We start from the raw sequence: 22,095 nt of genomic DNA, 5'->3' as shown, positions 1-22,095 counted from the left end.
AATATTGTAATTACAAAATTTAGATTTTTCTTATCTGCAAGCAATAATCACCAAAATTACAAAAATAAAGGCTTGAATTATTTCTCTCTGTGTAACAAAAATAAATAAAATATGGATTTTCTTTCAGAAATTAGTGAAAAATTATTGGACTTTTTCACAATATTTTAAAAGTTTAAACATTGCGCCAGCGCCATTCTCGACTTTGATTTTGAAAATCGTAAACCAGAAGTAGTGATGTACGTGATAATTAATGACAGTTTTTGTCTTCCTCTGCCCTTCTGCGCCTGAGTTACATACTGAAAACCGTGTTTTGGGTCAAGCTGCGGCTGGACTCTCGTGACACCGCTGTCCCGTCCGCATCTTTATCCGCATCCAGAGCTCCGGAAGCCCGCAGGAGCGGCAGCATGCAGGGCGCTCAGTGCGAAGGTTAAACGGGGCGCTGCCAGCACCCAGGCTCAGGGGTCTTTATTGTTTCCAAGCAAGACCCTCGGATTTTTTTACCCCCCTTTTTTTTCTAAAAAATAAAATAAAATCTGCAAGTATTTCTTGAGCATGGAGCAAAATGGGAATAACAGCGAGGAGGAATCAGAGTGTGTTCAAGAGGAAGAGGTGGACCCTAGAATCCAGGTGAGACCATTGAAACCAGAAAAGTTTATTAACTGGGACAATTAAAATATAGTTTATACAGTAAAGAAATAAAGTGGATTTTATTGGGAATTACATTGTTTCACTTGAATACTGCACAGTTTTGATAAGTTTGTGAATAGAAGTCACATAATTCATCCCCCCACCCCATGTCTTCCCATGCATGTTGTGTTTCCTGTAAATAGGGAGAACTGGAAAAGCTGAACCAGTCTACAGATGACATCAACCGCTGTGAGAGTGAGCTGGAGGTAAGACGAATCACCAAAACCATGGTCGCAATCATGACAACTCTTCCCCTGCTGGGGAAAACTTCCAGATCTTTTTGCTTCCAGGGAACATTTTAATCTCCACATTTAGAGCTACAGTTCCAGGTCTGGCTTCGAACAAACTCAGACTAGTTGTAGTTCTTTTTTTTTTTTTTTTTTTTGGGTTTACCAGAGTTTGCTAAGCAACACTTTAGATGCTTCGAAACACCCACTTCAAGATTTCCCACAAGCTTGTTCTGAGAAAATAAACTTGGAAAATCCTCTTGTAGCACCTCTGGGGCAACCCCAACCCTCAGCGTTCCTGTTATTCCTCTCCCTTTATTGTATTTGATGGCATTTAAAAGGCAAAGGCAGTAAACTTGAGTGAAACACGGATGAAAATACATTATGGAGGGGTTTTTATTGCTCTAGCTTGCATTCAGTTTCAGCAAAACCAAACATTCCAGAGCCGGCCGCAGTTTTTCTTTGCCTCTTCTGCTTCTCATTAGTGCTGCATTTATATCCAAACTCCATAATCCAGAGCTGGAGCAAACACAGCTGCAGGCGGAGGGGAAAGGGCTGGATTCCTCTGACTTAATCTAATTCCTCTATTTAAAACAATAATCTTGTTTTTACCTGCATGGTAATCACTTCTTTTATATTAACGCTGACACAAAGAAACCAAAAAGGGAAACAGAGAGACATCCTGGAGTTGGATGAGCTGCAGGCTAGCTGTTTTCTCTGCCCAATCTGGAGCACATTAAGTAGGATGTACACCAGATTGAGAGGAATTAAGAGAATTTCAGTCAGTGAGGTTAAATCTGTTTGTGACTCAGCCAACATAATCCCCTCCTTTTGGCCTAAACGAAAGCGTAAGGCTGCAAAAGACAGAGAGGAGCATAAAAACCACCTAAAATCAGCATATGAGCTGAAACTGAGATAATTTGCAAAGCTGCACCACTCTTTCTGTACAGGAATGGGTTGACAGGAAGTGTCATGATGTCACAGGAAGCGTGCTTCCTGCAAGGACTCTGTCCCTCACCTCTTGCTTACTGCTCCATCAGTTTTTATGAACAGGATGCAGGTGTGGCCTTCCAAATCTCTGCAAAGTTCTGCAAACGTGTGCATGGATGCATCTTTACAGACACACACACACACCTGTACGTGCACACGACTCGTAAAAACATGAAAAATGAATTGTCATGGTTAAAGCTCAGTAATAACTGGAGAATCACATTTGTGATATTCTAAGCTCAAATAAAATTCTTGCATTTTGATGTTTAAAGGAAACCAATAGAAATGATAATGATTCTCCCAGTCGCTCATTAGGGTCACCATGGTAACGGCCTATTACATCAATAAGCCAGAAACAAAGAGTGCGTGTGTAAAAAGTAGGGATGGACAATATACCGGCATCAATATCGGTATCGGCCGATGTTAGTCGATTTTTTTACATATCGGTATTGGTCCGATAAATTAAACCGGGCCGATATGAAAAACCATTTTTTTCCCATCTTGTGGTGTGTGTACATAATAATTTAAATTCAGCTAGAATAAATTTTCATTTCATACAAATTTGCTGATTTTAGAAGCATTAATGTCAGTATATTAGTATCGGAAAATATCGGTTATCGGCCATAACAGCGATCTTAATATCGGTATCGCCCCAAAAATGTCATATCGGTGCGTCACTAGTAAAAAGTAAAATTTGTGGCTAAATTATTCTTGAACCTTGAGCAGCAGAAAAGGTTTGCTGTCACACATTTAAAGAGACAATCAGTAGTTTTTACAACGAATCTCTGGAAACATCCATCGAAATGTTGTTGAAAATGAATTAAATGATGCCAAGTTTTTGAAAAATACTGGTGGCTTCGTAACATATAGCCATACAAATCAGGTCTAAAATACATGGGAGAAGGTCTAACTCTATGGCAACGCCATATTAGACACCATATTTCCTCCTACAGGAGCCCATGAGGACAAAATGCATTTACTGATTTGTAAGAAACGGTTACAAAACTTTCTCCATTCATAAACATTTACCTCGTCACTCGTTGCCATGGAGGAAGGGTAGTCTGCCCCCTATCTCCAGGGAACATACACTTGGTCACTTTAAGATTCTAATAGACTTTTGCTTCCAGGTGTTAGGAGAAAATAACTGAACTCTGTGAGCTTGAGGGTGCACATTCTGAAAATAAAAAATGACAACATTTTGGGATTGACAAGAGATCATTTGCGAAATTTAAAAAATCTGACAGCTCAAAATCTTGGGAATGGATGTATTTATACGTGCAGGATTTCCGCCAGAGGTTTCGTGTTGTGCTGGTGGAAGCAACAGTGAAGCTGGACGAGCTGATGAAGAAGATCGGTCGAGCTGTGGATGAGTCCAAACCTTACTGGGAAGCTCGTAAAGTGGCAAGAAAGGTACACACACACACACACACACACACAGAAAGTGACTCTGAGGATGGCAGACACACACTGCGATGGCTGGCTTACTGAGGATTAGTAATAAGTTGGAAGAGCTGCCTATATCTACTTAAAGGGAGCAGTCTCATGACAGCTATTTTACACGCTAATGTCATACATGTGCATACTGCCCCCCTTCCCCCTTCTGTGTGCTGGTTTCTAGATTTTTGTGAATGTTTTTATTCTCTCTGCACAGTTGCAGGTGGGTAGAAAACAAGACAACTTCCCCTGTGGTTAGAGCTCCTAACCATGTTGTCCCCCCTGCAGCTGGTTGTCTCTCCTGTTTGCTGAGACCTGACTGGATTTATCCTGAATGAGTTCAGCAGCGTTCCCGACTTAGACGGGAGTCAGGAAGCTCTGAGTCACAAATCAGAGAGCTGACATTTGTGTGTCGGCCTGGTCTGAAATAGACTCAGTGTGTGTGTGTGTGTGTGTGTGTGTGTGTGTGTGTGTGTGTGTGTGTGTGTGTGTGTGCACCCTCTGGTCAAACTAGAAAATTGCCTATTTATGATTTATGCATGAATGTTTCATATTTAATACTCAACCCATTTTGAAGGGCTACTGAAACGTCCTCTCTGACCTGCCAACAACCCCCCCCCCTACACACACACACACACACACACACACACACACACACACACACACACACACACACACACACACACACACACACACACACACTAGATAAGCCACACTCATCCCCCCTCATGTCTTCTCCCCCTACATTCCAATCAGTCGGGAGTAGGTAGGTGGTGTGTAGGAATTTTCCTGCACCCAGCCATCATTCGTTTCTTGTTTTTAACCCACATTCTGCCTCACTGGGTGTCTGTCAGCACCCACGACTCACACCCCCACACTCGGTTTCCATCTCTTGTCTCAACCTCCCTTACCATGCTCCTGCAGCATCCACTAATGAGGATGATCTGAGTGGTCATGAGGAATACCACGTTCATATCTGCATGTTTCTGTGCCTTTCTAAGATCTCACGCTCAGCTGTTGCATACCTGGGTGTGAGAGCTGCTGCCTCCATGGGACGTCCTGGAGGTTGAGCGTCATTTTATTATCCCCGAGATGAAAACAGCAGTGATGCATGCAGCTCTTGAGTCTCTGTCCCAGCTCGGTCTCATCAAATATCCATCATCTGGTTTTCCTTGCAGCCCTTTTAGAGTCTGAGGAATTAGGAGCAAAGGTTAGGGTCAGGGTTTTTTAACCTCACCAGTCCTGCACAGCATCTCTAAGCCACACTAAACAGAAACACAAGAGGAGCTAGTGTTGGCACTTTCATTGTTTCGTCTCAAACAGTTGTGACCTTTGCTTCCTCGCGTCATCTCTGATGGCTTTGTCTTAAAGCAGGACTATCAGATGATTCTTTTACAGGGGTTAACACAACAGGACAACCACACAAACCTTCAAGAACTTGGTTAATTAAAGCCAGTATTAGATAATTATTTTGCTCAAAGTGATAAACATTCTAATAAACCCCTGATTATTAACCTGGAAAGTGCAAAGTAGACTGAAGTTTAGATTTCTAAGGCTTCAGCCGTGGCCAAAACAGAATGACATACAGGAAGTCTCGGCTCACAAAGTTTGCTGCGTCTGAGTTTTAGATCGGTTGGTCGGGGGATTACTGAGGTAGAATTGTAGCGTTTAGTAGGATTTCATAATAATTTTGTTTAAACAAAACACATCTGTTGTTCAGCCTGACATGCTCGCAATCAACTGCTGGTTCAACTTCTGACTGGTGACAGTCCTAGACCGTTGTTTGGTTTGACCTCTCTAGGCCACCGTATCAGTGAAAAGTGGTACTTTGCTCATAATTCAACACATTTCCGTAGTAATAAATAAATAGTTTTATCATTTTCTGTTTTACTACAGACAGATGCAGGAACTCACTTCCCATTTTCATGTCACACCTGAATTCAGTCTCTAGCTTTCATTTCTTTTGAAGTTTGTGTAGTCACAGATTTCTTTTGGTCCTCAAAAGATTTTTTTTGTGAAGATGAAGTTCTATGTTAGTTTTGTAACCACTAAAACCACTTAGCACACCAAGTTTCCACATTATAATGACACGATATAGAAGGAAAAACCGGGTTGAGCCAGTACCCTGACCTTTCTGACTGCAGTGAGTGGGTCCAACTATGTCCAGCAGGGTGACGACAACAATCCCCCTATTGACTGAGCGTGAGCAGGAAGAGCCCACTGACCACTAGGCAGATTTCCTCGGAGGCAAAGACGTGGTTGTTATTCTGTTGGAGTGGTTTGGAGTAAATGTGCTGAAAGTTCACTCACATTACAAACAGCACAGAACTAGAGCAGCAGAGAGCAACGACTTGGCTCTTTGTCACCGTGCTTCGGCTAAAACGTATGTTTTAATGCGCCAATGAGTACAAAATCCTCTTGTCTAGCGTTATCTTTATCCTCAGTTTGTTGTGACGCAAGTTTTGTATGTCAGATATCTGATTTTTTATCTGATTTGGTGCTAAATACTGATAAGGTCATTGTAGTGGGGGATTTTAATATTCATGTGGACATTGAAAATGATAGCCTCAATGCAGCCTTTAGTAATATCTTAGACTCAATTGGTTTTACTCAAAGAATACATAGCTCCACCCACTCCTGCCATCATACATTGGACCTTGTGCTGACTTATGGCATTGAGTGTGAGGAAATAATCTTTCCACATAATCCAGTCCTCTCGGACCACTTTCTGATAACCTTTGAGTTTTTTATAACTGAGTTCTCGAGACATGAAAGTAAATTTCACTATAGTCGGTCTCTATCTGACAACGCAGTTGCGTCTTTTAAATCAACTGTTCCATCTTTACTGTCCTCAGCATCTCAGAGGCATGTAGCAGAGGGCAATATTTTCAGTTCTAGCCCCTCACAAATTGATGCCTTAGTTCATCATGTTAATTCCTCTTTACGTGTGGCATTAGATGATGTTGCCCCTTTAAAAAAGAAGGTAATTAGGGACAGGAAGTTGCATAACTGCATTAGTGAGAGTTACAAATGATATTCTCATGGCCTCAGATAAGAATCTTGTGTTTGTTCTAGTCTTGTTAGATCTCAGTGCTGCCTTTGACACAGTTGATCACAATGTTCTTTTAGAAAGACTTGAACATGTTGTAGGGATCAAAGGAACAGCGTTAGGCTGGTTTAAATCCTACCTGTCTGATAGATATCATTTTGTAAACGTACATGACAAATCGTCTTCATACTCCAGGGTTACTTGCGAAGTACCACAGGGTTCAGTGCTTGGACCAATTCTTTTTACTATATATATGCTCCCAATTGGTAAAATCATTAGACAGCATGGGATAAACTTCCACTGTTATGCTGACGATACTCAGTTATATTTATCCATTAACCCTGATGAACCTAATCGGCTGGGTAGATTACAGGCTTGTCTTGAGGACATAAAACATTGGATGACTCTAAACTTTTTGCTTTTAAATCAAGACAAGACGGAAGTTCTCATCTTTGGACCAGAAATCCAGAAAAGGAAATTGCTTAGCCAATCGCCTGACCTTAATGGCATTACATTAATCTCCGAGAACAAAGCAAGGGACCTTGGTGTTATCTTTGACCAGGACATGTCATTCAAATCCCAGGTTTCACAAGTTTGTAGGATTTCCTTTTTCCACCTTCGGAATATTGCTAAGATTAGAAGCATACTTTCCAGGAGTGATGCTGAAAAACTAGTTCATGCATTTATTACATCAAGACTGGATTAGTGTAATTCATTACTCTCAGGAAGTCCACAGAATGTAGTTAAAAGTCTTCAGCTTGTCCAAAATGCTGCAACTAGAGTTCTGATGAGAATTAAAAAGAGAGATGATATCTCTCCTGTCTTAGCTTCCCTACATTGGCTACCTGTTAAATTCAGAATAGATTTTAAGATCCTTCTTCTCACATATAAAGCTCTTAATAATCAAGGTCCATCATACATCAGTGATCTGATTGTTCCATATGTTCCTAATCGAGCACTTCACTCTCAGACTGCAGTTCTACTGGTGGTTCCAAGAATATCTAAAATTAGGATGGGAGGCAGATCTTTTAGTTATCAGGCTCCTCTCCTGTGGAACCAGCTCCCAGCCTTAGTCTGTGAGGCAGACACTTTGTCTACTTTTAAGACTAGGCTTAAAACATTTTTATTTGATAGGGCCTATGGTTAAAATCTGATGTAAGCCTAGATCTGGACAAGTGGGAGAGTAGAGGGAGGTGAAGTGTACATGCGGTAAAGACGGCTCTCCCTTGCCCTGCCTCCAACATGCCTCCATCTAAATAGGATAGATTATCCAGAGTTATCTCTGTAGTTATGCTGCTATAGGCTTAGACTGCTGGAGGATACACTGACCACTTCTCACACTCTACTGCTTTATTCTACAGTCTGCTCTTTAACTGTACTATTTTGTCCAATTTCAGCTGTTAACTTTATTTTCTCTCTAAGTGTTTTTCTCCCCAGAAGATGCGACAATGACTTTCTGCTGAGCTGTGGTGGCCTCATGGAGGGGGCCATCGTCTATCACACTGCTGCTAACCACTTAAACTTTCTCTCTCTCCTGATAATAACTTTTTGGTTTCCTTGACTTTTGATGTGCTAATACTAGTTTATCCGTTTAATTAGAGATCCACTAGGATAAATACAATAAAGTTTATCTTTCACCAAATAGAATATTTACTAAGACATCACAATATAACTGTAGACACATTACTTGTCCGTGTGTGTGTGTGTGTGTGTGTGTGTGTGTGTGTGTGTGTGTGTGTGTGTGTGTGTGTGTGTGTGTGTGTGTGTTCTGTCTTCTCGATCCCCAGTGAGTCGTGGAGGATGGCTGCTTATGCTGAGCCAGGATTCTCTTGAGGTTTCTTCCTGTTAAAAGGGAGTTTTCCTCTCCACTGCTGCTTTATGCTTGCTTAGTATGAGGATTGCTGTATAGTCACTGACACTAGTCAGTGACTTGATGCAATTTGCTGGGTTCCTTATATAGGAAACATTATTTCTGATTGGCTTAATGAACTGACCTGAATTGGAATTTTTATTATGTGAAGTGCCTTGAGACGACTCTTGTCGTGATTTGGCGCTATATAAATAAACTTGAATTGAATTGAATTGAATTGAATGTAACAAAAGTTACTAAGTAGGAAGCGAGGAACATGTATTATCTTACCTGCTGTAGATAGTTCTGGCTACTGTGGAGCCGATACCTCAGCGGCCTCATTTATCAAGCTTGCTAACGCACAAAACGGGGTCGGAAAACTGCGTAAGCAACTTTCCACGCAAACTTTGGGATTTTTGAAAGAAAACTTAGCAGAAAAATGTGCGCAACTTTACGTTGACTAAGGACCTGGCTTACACACATGTTGGACATGGAGAGCACCTGCAGTGCTGCTGCTGAGAAGATACAATTATGAAATCCTGCAGCATTATCACTTGTACTGCTTCTTTCACACAGAACAAGACCCCCCACATGCATGCACGCACACACACACACGCACGCACGCACACACACACACACACACACACAGCCCGACGTGCAGAATACGGAATGCAGAATATCAGCAGGGGGTCAGATTGAGACATAATGTCATGCGTCTGTGACAGTGTGTGTCCTGTCACTGTGACCCGATTGATCATCCACCCTGGCTGCTTGGACAAAGGAGATCTCCGTTTGGCTGTCTGGTTAGTGTGCGTGACTTTCACCTGGGAGTCTGGGAATTGAATCCGGTTGGACCATTTTTTAATATCCGCCACAGATCTCTCTGAAGAATTCACAACATTGACGGCTTCAGCAACGCTGTGCCACTCCGTGGATTTTCTCTTATTTGTTTTGCAAAAGCACTTCCTTTCATTTCTCCACCTCACCCACAAGTACCTCAACTTTTGCTTCTGTGAAATTGCGCTTCCTTGATCTGCCTTGATCTACGGTCGCCATCGTCATTGGCGGAGCGCTGCAACAGACGGCTTATGTATACGCATGAGATCCACAAGGCACTAGCATTGACTATTTGTGGCAGTAAGTGGGCGTGGTGAGGGCGGGATGTGAATAAAAAGCAGCTGAGAAACATTCTAGATAGTTTCTGATTTTTGAAGCGGAGATTGCGTGCAGCTGTGCGTACTCCATGTTTGATAGATCACAAACCTGCTTGGCGTAAGTAAAAAAATTTTTTGCTGAGCTTAAGTACGGTTTTAGTAAGGATTCTACGCAATGTTTAATAAATGAGACCCCAGGTCTTTAAAATCCTATATTTCATGTAATGAATAAACCTTTACTCATCCTCTCCACTGGATGCGTAAAATAGGTAATAGACACGTTTTAACTCAGCGATGTCACCCATAGGATTCTGAAGAGCTGAATTGAAGCCCAGTAGGACGCCATCAGTCATCTGTCTCACTACTCTTGGAAAATACAAAATTTTAGCTGGGAGCGCAACTGTGAGGGTGGGGAAGGTGATTGACTCCCATCAACCTCTAGGCCAATGTAGCTACGAGCTAACTAAGCTAACCAAAGCTAATGGCCATTGGCGGGCGCCTTCTAGGCTGTAACACTAGCGCTAGTGCTAGCACTGACAGATCATCAGCTTCCTGTAACTCAAAAGAACACGCCCCTAATTATTCATAATTTCAGGCTTTAACTATACATAAACATATGAGTTACAAAAGATGTATCCCCCTCAGATTTGCCATGACAGTGAACTAGATCATCAACTAAACCTAAAGTTGCTTTTTGAACCATGATGTAAACGTGTCATTTCTGCTGTGAGGTTGGAAGTTTTCACATGGGAGTCAATGAGAAACTTGCTCCTTTCTGCTCCTAGTGGACAATGAGAAAACTGCACTTTTTGGCACTTCCACGTTGGCTTCACTTTGGGTAGGCGGAGGTTGCCCCTGTGAGTTCCCTTCTCAACTGGAACATTTCAGACACAAAACAGCAGCAAAAGCCTTCCACACAGCTGGTTCTGCAGGATCACTAAATCACTGCAGAAGACCACGCGTGATTTCAGCCGCTCACGCAAAAGACCGCGTTACTTATATCCAAAAAGGTCTGTGGTGTATTTTCTGTTCTGTTTGTGATGGCTGCGGAGGTTTGACAGGAAATCACATACTTAATTTATTTTTACTAATTTAGCAACTGGAAATCTGCATGTGACTTTTATTTAGAGGGTTGCCGGATGTTTTACACTGCTTTTGTGTTTTCCTTACTGTCTGGCCTAATCTGAACTACTGAGTTTGATGCCTTCTGGAAGCATAGCACGTAAAAATAGACTCAAAGCGTGAGCAACGCATCCCTATGCTTCTGGTATGCTCCCAAAACGCAATGCTTCGCAGCTGTTGGAAACGCATCCGTCCACAGCTAATTGCTGCGTACTACAGTTTGCGGATACTAACGCTCCGGTGGAAAGGCCTAGTTAGGCTGCCATTTCTTTTGCATGACATGGTTTTTCTTTCAGAAATAAACTGAAATGTTTTTAATTTGGACATGCTACAGACAACTAGCGCTGCTGCTAATTACCATAGGTGTCTATGTTTATAGCCATGTTATGCTATTTAGAAAACAACACCAGCATGGGCTGCCATGACAGTTTTGAGATGAGAGTAAATGACAGAAATTATTATTGTAACAATCTTGTCTGAGCTAATCTCTGTTTCTCCAAACTGAGGCTGTTTAAAGAAAATATATTTTTATATTTTGTCACAAAAACTTACATTAACCATTTGACCGATCCCTTATAAATGTGAGTAGAGGCCCCGCATCAACATGTTTAGGGATAGAAATGTTTTAAATATATATTTAAGAACATTTTAGCTTTAATCATCAAAATTGTAAACAGATAAACAGATTTTTTTTCAATAGTAAAACCACAAGTTTATTATTATTTTGCATAAACACGGCGTGTTCCCAAGCTAATTATTTATTTTTATTTATTTATTTATTTATTTATCTCAAACCATCGAAAACATGAAATTGCATATGCACTCCCCCATATTCCTGGTGCATACAATTTTTTTTTTAATGAGGAATACGATAAACATATGCTGTTGAATGAAACAATACAAAACATACAATAACATAAAACCATTTGAGAGGGAACTGGAAGAAGCAAAAGCTTATCTAGTCCAGCCCCAATTCAGTTAATAAATCACATTTGCTCACATTAACAAATTTGAAAGAAAAAAACTTTTCTTTATGCAGGTCGTTCTATCTTCACCTTGCTAGTTGCTACATAAAAAGGCAGTTACAAAACAATTGTTCACATGAATCTACAGAAAAAGAAAACAAAACCAATAAACAACAAAAACAAAATATTCCATTTGAAGCCAATTACCATTTTTATCACTTGCTATTTATGTATGAGTCAATTATAAGTTATCATCTTACGGTGGAGTTTTTGTTTTCCAAGCTCGTCTCTAATGAGTTATAACTACGAGCACTTTCTCTCTGCAGGCCCAGGTCGAAACCCAAAAGGCCACTCAGGAGTTCCAGCGGGCGGTGGAGATCCTGCGGGCGGCCAAGGAGACCATCGCCTTGGCAGAGGAGAAACTTCTGGAGGAGGACAGTCGCCAGTTTGACTCAGCATGGCAGGAAATGCTCAACCACGCCACACAGAGAGTGAGTCCACAGAACGGCACATCCTCTTGATACTGTCACGGATCAAATAAATCCTCTGTTCTGCTCGTTTCAGGTGATGGAGGCAGAACAAGCGAGGACGCGGAGTGAAGCTGAACACAGGAAAACAGCCGCCAACTATAATTTGTGCATCAGCCGCATGAGGCAGCTGGAGAAGAAGCTGAAGCGCTCCGTAAACAAATCCAGGTCTGGAGTGGTTCTTTCCTTATGACTGGCTGGAAATGCTTCGCCCTGCGTGGGCCTCTGGTTATGTGGTGGGAAAGAGGGGCCATGCTTGTGACTTGATGCCGTCCAGATGTTTTATGTGTTGGTCAGCTCGTGATGGGGTGTGCTCCCTTCATAAGAGCTGAGGAATGTGACTGGAGGGAATGTTTCTCCTTTTTCTCACCCTTCTCCTTCTTCCCCTGCAGACCCTATTTTGAGCTGAAAGCCAAATATTATCTGCAGCTTGAGGTATGCACTGGAAATGTTGTGAGTTGTAGATTTGGGATGAACAGTAAAGTGTCTCACAAATGTTAGAAAAACTATTTCCCATAGATAGTATTTTTTTATATTAGCTGACTTTTCGCAGCAACTGAAGCATCGCGTGGACGAGCTTCAGGCCAAACTTGTGTCTGCCAAGGCCGAGTACCGTTCAGCGTTACGTAACCTGGAGAGCATCTCCGAGGAGATCCACGCCCATCGGCGCTCCCTGGCTTTGGGAACCAGAGAGCAAGGTGTTGGTGCCGAGGTGGACGAGGCAAACGAGGACATCGCCAACTTCACCATGGACTCAGACGGCCTGTCGAGTATGTTGAATAGTCCACCTCTTCATCATTTCCTGTGTCGTTTAGTTGCCTTTGTGTGTGCGTGCATGTTCAATGTTCACATCCGTGTGTGTTTCAGTGGTGTCAGTGTCAGTCGATGAAGAGGGCAGTCAGAGCTCTGAGGAGGAGTTGGACACTCGCAGCACCTCCTCGTGCCAACCGATGCCCTCCTCTCCCTCCTCCTCCACCTCCCACCCCTCCACACCTGCCAGCACATCTTTCCCCTATGTCTTCCCCTCCTCCCCCTCGATCTCCTCTTCCTCCTTATGTCCCGACGGTCTGGATTTAGTGAGCCCTTGCAGCTCTCACAGCCCAGACTCGGTGCACGGTTCTGGGCACACCTCACCCCTCCTGGGCCCCCGCAGCCAGTGCAGTGGAGCCTCCTCTCCAGACTGCGACCAGGAGAGAGGTGTGTGAGACTCATGAGCAAATGCTGCTGGAGAAGGTTAATGGAATGAAGGGTTAATATCTCACTTGTTTTTATTCACTTTCTGAATGACTTCAGTTTGGAGAAATAGAGATTAGTTCTGATTGGATAGATGAGCTAACAGCTAGTCAAAGAGAAAGCACTCCATTTTATTATTAACTTTGCTAGCCCACTAGATATTATTATTTTTAGTTAATTATATATTATATATGTGTGTGTGATTTTGTGAAAAAGCTTGACAAAATGTGTTTTTTAGTTGGATAAACACCTTCCTCAGCAGAAATGAATGCCCTGGGGGCGAATGGAGACCCATCTAAGATGGCGGCCAGCCACTACGGCAGCTCCAATAGGTAGCACCAGTCTGTAGGTCTGCGCTTGGGATTGTGGCTTCATCACCGACGCGACGCGCCCATGTTGGCGGCCTCCAAGTCCTTACTTGTTGCTTGTTACTCTAGAAAACAGCGCGCTCAGTTTCGTTTTTGCGGCTTAATTTGATCAGTTATTCATTTGATCGGTTATATTATGCAACCATGGTAAACCATTGCTGTGTTGTAGGGTGCAACACGTGATCACTGGGGGACAAACGGTAGAAAACAGGCTAACTTTTCACCATTTTCCTGCTTGGAGGAAGTATCTAACATAAAAGTCTCGTTGACTCGCTTGGCTCGCAGCTGTAAGGCGACCAAACATCACCTTACAGAGTATTTTCATTCTGGTAAGTTACAGATGGTGTACGCTTCTTTATACGATGTTTCTTCAACCGTGACGTGTACAGTGGTGTGAAAAACTATTTGCCCCCTTCCTGATTTCTTATTCTTTTGCATGTTTGTCACACAAAATGTTTCTGATCATCAAACACATTTAACCGTTAGTCAAAGATAACACAAGTAAACACAAAATGCACTTTTGAAATGATGGTTTTTATTATTTAGGGAGAGAACAAAATCCAAACCTACATTGCCCTGTGTGAAAAAGTAATTGCCCCCTGAACCTAATAACTGGTTGGGCCTCTCTTAGCAGCAATAACTGCAATCAAGGGTTTGCGATAACTTGCTACGAGTCTTTTACAGCGCTCTGGAGGAATTTTGGCCCACTCATCTTTGCACAATTGTTGTAATTCAGCTTTATTTGAGGGTTTTCTAGCATGAACTGCCTTTTTAAGGTCATGCCATAGCATCTCAGTAGGATTCAGGTCAGGACTTTGACTAGGCCACTCCAAAGTCTTAATTTTGTTGTTCTTCAGCCATTCAGAGGAGGATTTGCTGGTGTGTTTTGGGTCATTGTCCTGCTGCAGCACCCAAGATGGCTTCAACTTTAGTTGATGAACAGATGGCCGGACATTCTCCTTCAGGATGTTTTGGTAGACAGTAGAATTCATGGTTCCATTCATCACAGCAAGCCTTCCAGTTCCTGAAGCAGCCAAACAACCCCAGACCATCACACTACCACCACCATATTTTACTGTTGGTATGTTGTTCTTTGTCTGAAATGCTGTTACTTCTACGCCAGATGTAACGGGACATTTGCCTGCCAAACAGTTCAACTTTTGTCTCATCAGTCCACAAGGTCTTTTCCCAAAAGTCTTGGCAATCATTGAGATGTTTCTTAGCAAAATTGAGACGAGCCCTAATGTTGTTCTTGCTTAAAGGGACTTTACGGAGTTTTGAATTTTTATGCTCGTGATTGCCCCCTCTGGCCAAAAGCGTAACGGCAGCTTCAATAGGAGGCTCGTGCACGGGGCGCGCATGCTGTACGTGCACACTCCTTAACGAAAATAACGGCTCTGAGTGCTGACAGTCCCTTGTGTGTGTGTGTGTGTGTGTGTGTGTGTGTGTGTGTGTGTGTGTGTGTGTGTGTGTGTGTGTGGCCCGGAGGACAGAGGACAGGAGAACGTGCAGCTAGTTAATTAAATAATTTGGTTCTGTACCTTTCTCTTCAGCACAGCCGACAAAGGTTTATGATGGGTCAGTCCTCCTGCATGCTCAGATCATTCCCTTCCCTTGCTTGAAAAATTGTTCCAAAATGAAAGTTGAACCCACATCTTTTTTATCTGTGAATTCAATGCCGTTCGACGAGTCTCAAATAAAAATTTGGGCATCTAACTGTTCTCACCCCGAATCAAACCCAGGTCTCCTGCATGAGAGTCTGACGTCTTACTAGATGAGCTAAACCACCACTGACATATTTGGTATCTGTAACATTTATATCCTTGATGACAGCTGAAACAACATTCAAAGAACGGTTTGGAGCGAAAATGGCTATTTTGTTGCTAATTTGCAGGAAATATCTAGAAGAAAGTAGCTAAGGGTCCTCAGAAATGTAGCTAGGTTCATCACTAGGCGTTAGGAACAGCGACAAAGTCGCTGAGTTGGCACTACCTCACTCTCTGCTGCTAAAGCTACGGATAGCAAATGCTACGGGCTATGCCTGAGCGTGAACGCGCATGAAGCAGCCTGCTCGACCCGAGCATCTCTCTTTTTCTGTGATTTTACAGAAAAACAGGCAATCACAGTAAAAATGCCAGGGCTCATTCTACAGGACCAGGGCATTGCAGGAGAATGAGTGAAGAAGACATTTATTATTTCTATACATGTTTTGGCTGTCAGACTTCCATAATGCCCCTTTAACTGTGGTTTGCATCTTGGAAATCTGCCATGCAGGCCATTTTTGCCCAGTCTCTTTCTTATGGTGGAGTCGTGAACTTTGACCTTAATTGAGGCAAGTGAGGCCTGCAGTTCTTTAGAAGTTGTCCTGGGGTCTTTTGTGACCTCTCGGATGAGTTGTCTCTGCGCTCTTGGGGTAATTTTGGTCGGCCGCCCACTCCTGGGAAGGTTCACCACTGTTCCATGTTGTTGCCATTGGTGGATAATGGCTCTCACTGTGGTTCGCTGGAGTCCCAAAGCTTTAAAAATGGCTTTATAACCTTTACCAGACTGATAGATCTCAGTTACTTTTGTTCTCATTTGTTCTTGAATTTCTTTGGATCTTGGCATGATGTCTAGCTTCTGAGGTGCTTTTGGTCTACTTCTCTGTGTCAGGCAGCTCATATTTAAGTGATTTCTTGATTGAAACAGGTGTGGCAGCAATCAGGCCTGGGGGTGGCTACAGAAATTGAACTCAGGTGTGAAACACCACAGTTGGGTTATTTTTTAACAAGGGGGACAATTACTTTTTCACACAGGGCAATGTAGGTTTGGATTTTGTTCTCTCCCTAAATAATAAAAACCATCATTTCAAAACTGCATTTTGTGTTTACTTGTGTTATCTTTGACTAACGGTTAAATGTGTTTGATTCAATTCAATTCAAGTTTATTTATAAAGCGCCAAATCATGACAAGAGTCGTCTCAAGGCACTTCACATAATAAACATTCCAATTCAGGTCAGTTCATTAAGCCAATCAGAAATAATGTTTCCTATATAAGGAACCCAGCAAATTGCATCAAGTCACTGACTTAGTGTCAGTGACTTTACAGCAATCCTCATACTCAGCAAGCATAAAGCGACAGTGGAGAGGAAAACTCCCTTTTAACAGGAAGAAACCTCCAGAGAATCCTGGCTCAGTATAAGCAGCCATCCTCCACGACTCACTGGGGATGGAGAAGACAGAACACACACACACACACACACACACACACACACGATCAGAAACATTTTGTGTGACAAACATGTAAAAGAATAAGAAATCATGAAGGGGGCAAATAGTTTTTCACACCACTGTACACACACACACACACACACACATACCGGTAAGCTGATGCAGGTACACTGACACACAACACAACTTCTACTGATGCTCTTCTCCTGTGGGATGACACTTTTGATTGTTTTACTAGAAAAAACAGCAAATGAGACGTTTACCTCTCATCCAGACGTTTACATCCGCTCACACCATGAACCAGTTGGCCAAAAATGTCCGTCGTGCAGAACTGTTGTCGCCAGTGATCCTCTTTATTATGGATTCATACAGTTCATATCATTGATTTTGTTCATACCAGTTCCTGACGTCTTTATTTAACCTCTCCCTGTATTTTCCGCTCCCATTTGGATCTTTAACATGTTGTTTAACACTTCCTTTCTCCCATATCTGCTTCTCTGCGATGTATCGTTTGGTTTTACGCTTTGTTTACGGTAAGGCCATCAACATGTCTGCGCTCATCCCAGAATGCCACATCCCAAGCCCTATTTCATAACGTTCTTGCCTAAATTAAATGTAAACTTATAAAGTAGCGTTTGCATGGATGTGCTACGTAGTTTTTGAGATTGGAGGGTTTATTTGACACACATTCTGACAGTCAGAACTAATCTCTGTCTCTCTAAACTGAGGTTGTTGAATTAGCTGTAGAGAATCCTCCTCAGAAGGTCTGAACATTTAACATGTTTCTATGAAGCACTTAGTGTTTTTTTACACACACCTATCTCTTTTTCACTGTCGTAAACAGTGATGACAATAACGCTGTTTAAAATAACGGCGTTACTAAAATGAATTGTTTTTTCAGTAACGAGTAATCTAATTAAAGAGCAAGTCACCCCCTACCAGATTCTTACTCAACTCCCACTTCCTGTTAGAAAAATGCAACAAATGCTGTTGCCTAGCAGACCGAGAGGGCGTAGCCGCTAACAACTACACACACACACAGGCTCACAATGACATTGTGACATCATATGGTACCAGCTAACATTCTATGGTACCCCTTAGCCAATAGCGATGGCAGATTTAAATTCAAATGCAGTGCAGAAATTTTACCTGATGATGGCACAATGACAGTTTTAGCCAGAAAATTAAAATTTTAACTAAAATGCACTAAAGTGCAATATTGACTACACGTGTCTGCAGCACGATAATAGGTGCATTTATATAGTTTATCAGAAAAAAAAGTTGATTTGGGGGTGACTTGCTCTTTAATGACCGTCTTATCATAACGCCATTTCTGTTACTAATAAGAAAATTAGTGTGTTACTAATTCAGCAGTGCGGTGTGTTGAATTATTCAGTTTTATAAAAAACATTTGGACATATATTTTATTATGTTCCAGTCATTAGTCTTATATTTCAGTATTGTAGTAATTTATAGTAAATTAAGTAAGTTTAATTAAGAGGGGAAACCATTTTTCTTGCATTCTTTAATGAAAAAAAGTAACAACATGGTTATTTTCTTAGTAATTAGTTACTTTTATAATCTTGTAACTCAGTAAGTAACTGAGTTACTTTTTTTACAAAGTAATCAGTAACTATAACTAATTACTTTTTTAAAGTAGCATTCCCAACACTGGTCATACAGTAAATACCGTATATTCACAGGGTACACATTTACAGACTAAATCTAAAGGATACCTTTGTGGTTTTAAAGAGGATGGCTTGTCTGAATGTATTAAAAGCTCTCAGCTCTTTTGTTTACTTCAGTTAAAAACAGTAATGTTTGCACAACAAACATCCTTGGTGAAGCAGTCTAAGACAGTCCCAACGTACTTTATTAGTGTCCATGCTCTGGCTAGCTGTTAGCTTGTTAATCTGGTCAGAATTCATCTTTTTGCATCTGTTGTTGCTCAAAATGTACAATATAAAAAATATACATTTTTAATATTATTTTTCTTCTTTCCACAAAAATGTTTGTGTCATGTAACAAACTAGAGTTTGCTTGTTCCTGGATTTAAAACAGATTTAGTAAGTGGTGTGTGTGTGTGTGTGCGTGTGTGTGTGTGTGTTGCAGGTGACAGAGCAGAAGGGGCGGAGGTGACATTAGAGGACAGTCTGAACAAGCTAACCTTGACTGTTGCACAAGTCTGTGAGGACGAGGACGATCCTCATCCCGCTGACTCTGGTGTGTCCTTCCCCAGCTCTGCCTCCACCGTCCTGTTACTCAGCAGTGTCTCACCCTGAACACTAGCTCTCCCCAGCTCTGAGTGTTAACTCCGTTTGCAGAGCAGAGTGAAAGCAGCAAGACATGAAGCTGCATGTCTTTGTGTAAACATCAGCATTGTCACATGAAAGGGGGTGCATTAAATGTCAGAATAACCTTGTTGGACAGACCGCAGAAGCACGTGGACATGTAAACAAATCGGTTTGGGGGAAAGGCAATAGGTGATCTGTTTTTTTTTTCTGCAGCATTAAAGCTGGTGAAGGGCTTTGACGAAACTCCAACCCTCGTGAGGTAAAGACGGTCTGCTGATGGACTGGTTTTCTTCCACTCTGCATTTTCAAAGATGTTTTGTGCCATTAAGTGTCTTGGTGTTGTGGAGAGGCGACACGTAGAGCTATGCATTGATCCACATCTACGTAGCAAACATTAAACCCAGATTTTCTGGTTCCACATGAACAAATGGACAGAAACAAAGCTCACAGTGTGGATTCTTGGGAAAGTATGAAGGAATCGTTCAGCGTGCGAGCCGCTCTGAGCACTAACATTATGACTAAACATTGATCGTCCTTTTGGATTTGTTAAAGAGTGAGCGAATGTGTCGGTGAGTGCAAAGTTCAAACCCTAATCTCAGGTTTGTCTGTGTGGCTGAGTGAATGATTTTACAAGAGTAGTTTGTTTTTGTCAAACGTCCCATGATTTCCTCGCCGCAAAGACATTTATACTCATGTAGTCCTGTGTATGTATTGTGTTCTGGTGTTCATGTTATTATTTTTTAACACAAAAAAGAATTAAATGTTTAAAACCGTTTTCCACCAAATCTCTCCTGGACTTGGACCAGAACCCTGAGTCACTTTTTTTCAGCAGATGTGTTATTTATCTCATAAAATAGAGTTTGCTGACATTTGTTTGAGTATTCACTTTTCTAATTTAACAAATCATATTTTCCACGGCTGCAGTTAAACTGGCCCACACCATGTTACCACCACCCCCATGCTTGGCAAAGAGACTGGTTTATTTATAAAGTAAGAAAGGTTCAGGCAGGTTTTATGTCTATGATCATGACTTGCACTTTGCCAGAATGTGGTCTTTGATGCATTAAATCTCCAGTTTTCTAATTTAAGAACAGACATTTGAATTCTGTCTCATTTGATCTCAATCACATTGTTGCTTACTAGGCAACATAATCCGTCACGCCGCGGACTGCACTTAGAGCCCAGCCTCACACCTGACTAGGGGAGGAGCAGAACGACTCAGTTCATGTCTCCTGTTGTCCTCTTCGCTCTGATTTCATCCTTCAGTTCCTGTAATAATATCTGTGCCAGGTTAGCTTTACCAAGGTCTCAAAGACTGAACAGTAATAACAAATATCTTGTCAGATGCTGACATCTAGTGCTGACTTTTGCAGGTTCACACGCAGCAAAAAGTGGAGTTTTACACAAAGCTGATCGTATAAAACTATCAAGATATCAATGTTAGACTGTACCGAAGAGACGTTTGTTTGAAATCTATTACTCTGTGAGTCCTCCCGTATTCCTGATAGGGTCAGGTAGTCCCCAGATGTTTTGTTTTTCTTTTGATTATCATTACCATTTCCTAGTTTCTTCACTAATCCAGATGTGGTGGATCCTCCAACAAGCATTTCATATATATATATATATATGTATAATGTATATGTTATATAAGTTCATATAAGCATGATTTCCCTGTGCATATGAATGCATCCCAGTTCTAAAATCTTGTTCCAATGTACACAAACAGAAAGATTCAATGAACTCTGTTCACTCATTAAATAAATTACAGATTAATCCAGATAAAGACAAAGTTTATTATAAGAAATTTAGAGAATATATGTTCATTTAGAAATTGCGATATATACAAACGTAGAAACACTACTTGGTATAAATGAAATAGACTCAGTGTGTGTGTGTGTGTGAGTCTGGTCTGCCTTCTCAAACCTAGTGAGTCATGCCAGATAGCTGCTCATACTGATCCAGGTTCTTCTTCCTGTTAACGGAGAGTTTTCCTCTCCACTGTCACAACATGCTTGATTAATTTGGAGATTGCTGTAAAGTCTCTGAGACTAGTCTTGATGCAATCTGTTGCATTTCCTTATATAGAAACCTGTTACGTCTCCGACAGGAGATGTTAAAATGTGAAGGAGGGGGTAACATAAGAAATGTGACAGTGGAGTTTAAAATGGTTTTATTTGTAGTAAAATATTCTAAAAACGAGCAAACAGATGGTGAGCCTTTTAAAGATAATGCAAAAACGAACAAAAACTCAAAAGGTTAATATTACAAGACAAATTATCAACATTAAAACACCTGGTTAAAACTTTGTTAAAAGTTTTACCGCAACGAAGGTGTTCTAAAAGCACAACGAAGTTGATAAAAGTCAAACAATCTACTGACTAAAACACCTGGTAAAAACTTACATTTACCAAACAGAAGGTGTTTAAAACCAGAGTCAATAAAATTGCTACAAACAAAGTTAACCTTTAACACAAACATCACAAGATCCCACTGGATCATCTAAACCAGGGGTGTCAAACTCATTTTAGCTCTGGGGCCACATTGAGGGAAATCTAGTCCCAAGTGGGCCGGACTGGTAAGTTAAAAAAACAACTTTAGATTGTTTTCTTTGTTTTAATACAATCAATATAAAACAAGGCTGGAGCCTGAGGACAGTGTAGTACAAGTACAACACCTGAAGTGTACTTGAAAATTTGAAAAAAATAAAAAAATCCAATCGCAATCATGTTGGAAGGTTATGTTGAAACAGAAACCGGTTTCATTCTCAGCCTGCTTGAATTTGTATATTGTTGTTGTTTATTTTATTTTTATTTTTTTGCTTTTACATGTGCAACCAACACACGAAGAACCTATTTTGAAATGTTTTATCCAAAATCCATGATTTACTTTTAAATTTTCAGAGAATAAATGAAACAAAAGTCAGATAATGAGCCGAAAGTAGAATTTTCTGTTCCTGTTACTGTAAGACACTCATGTGACTGATTGG

The 22,095-nt window shown here is 41.3% G+C and overlaps 1 protein-coding gene across 2 annotated transcripts; it reads left to right on the top strand.

The window, feature by feature from the left end:
* The first annotated feature begins 322 nt into the window (after positions 1–322).
* sh3bp5a (SH3-domain binding protein 5a (BTK-associated)) lies at positions 323–19,316 on the top strand. 2 transcript variants are annotated; one of them, XM_015955690.3, is made up of 9 exons: positions 323–627; positions 831–893; positions 3,186–3,314; positions 11,804–11,968; positions 12,042–12,172; positions 12,397–12,439; positions 12,558–12,774; positions 12,872–13,201; positions 18,928–19,316. In XM_015955690.3, the coding sequence occupies exons 1-9, from the start codon at positions 553–555 to the stop codon at positions 19,095–19,097; spliced, it is 1,323 nt and encodes a 440-aa protein (XP_015811176.1). In that variant the 5' UTR covers positions 323–552; the 3' UTR covers positions 19,098–19,316. The 2 variants fall into 2 exon arrangements, with proteins under 2 accessions (XP_015811176.1, XP_070412312.1); XM_070556211.1 differs by having other exon boundaries at positions 12,872–13,253; positions 18,928–19,060.
* Positions 19,317–22,095: the final 2,779 nt, after the last annotated feature.

The sequence above is a fragment of the Nothobranchius furzeri genome, chromosome 11, assembly GCF_043380555.1.
Source record: "Nothobranchius furzeri strain GRZ-AD chromosome 11, NfurGRZ-RIMD1, whole genome shotgun sequence".
Classification (NCBI taxonomy): Eukaryota; Metazoa; Chordata; class Actinopteri; order Cyprinodontiformes; family Nothobranchiidae; genus Nothobranchius; species Nothobranchius furzeri.
Note: the sequence above shows the minus strand (reverse complement) of the source record. Positions and strands in the feature narration are given on the sequence as shown.

What these genes read in the sequence shown, in the direction of transcription:
- sh3bp5a (XM_015955690.3), top strand. Translation starts at nt 553, where the DNA reads ATGGAGCAAAATGGGAATAACAGCGAGGAGGAATCAGAGTGTGTTCAA. An exon ending in AATATTATCTGCAGCTTGAG is followed by an intron (nt 12,440 to 12,557) that starts GTATGCACTGGA and finishes GACTTTTCGCAG; the next exon opens with CAACTGAAGCATCGCGTGGA. An exon ending in AGACTGCGACCAGGAGAGAG is followed by an intron (nt 13,202 to 18,927) that starts GTGTGTGAGACT and finishes TGTGTGTTGCAG; the next exon opens with GTGACAGAGCAGAAGGGGCG.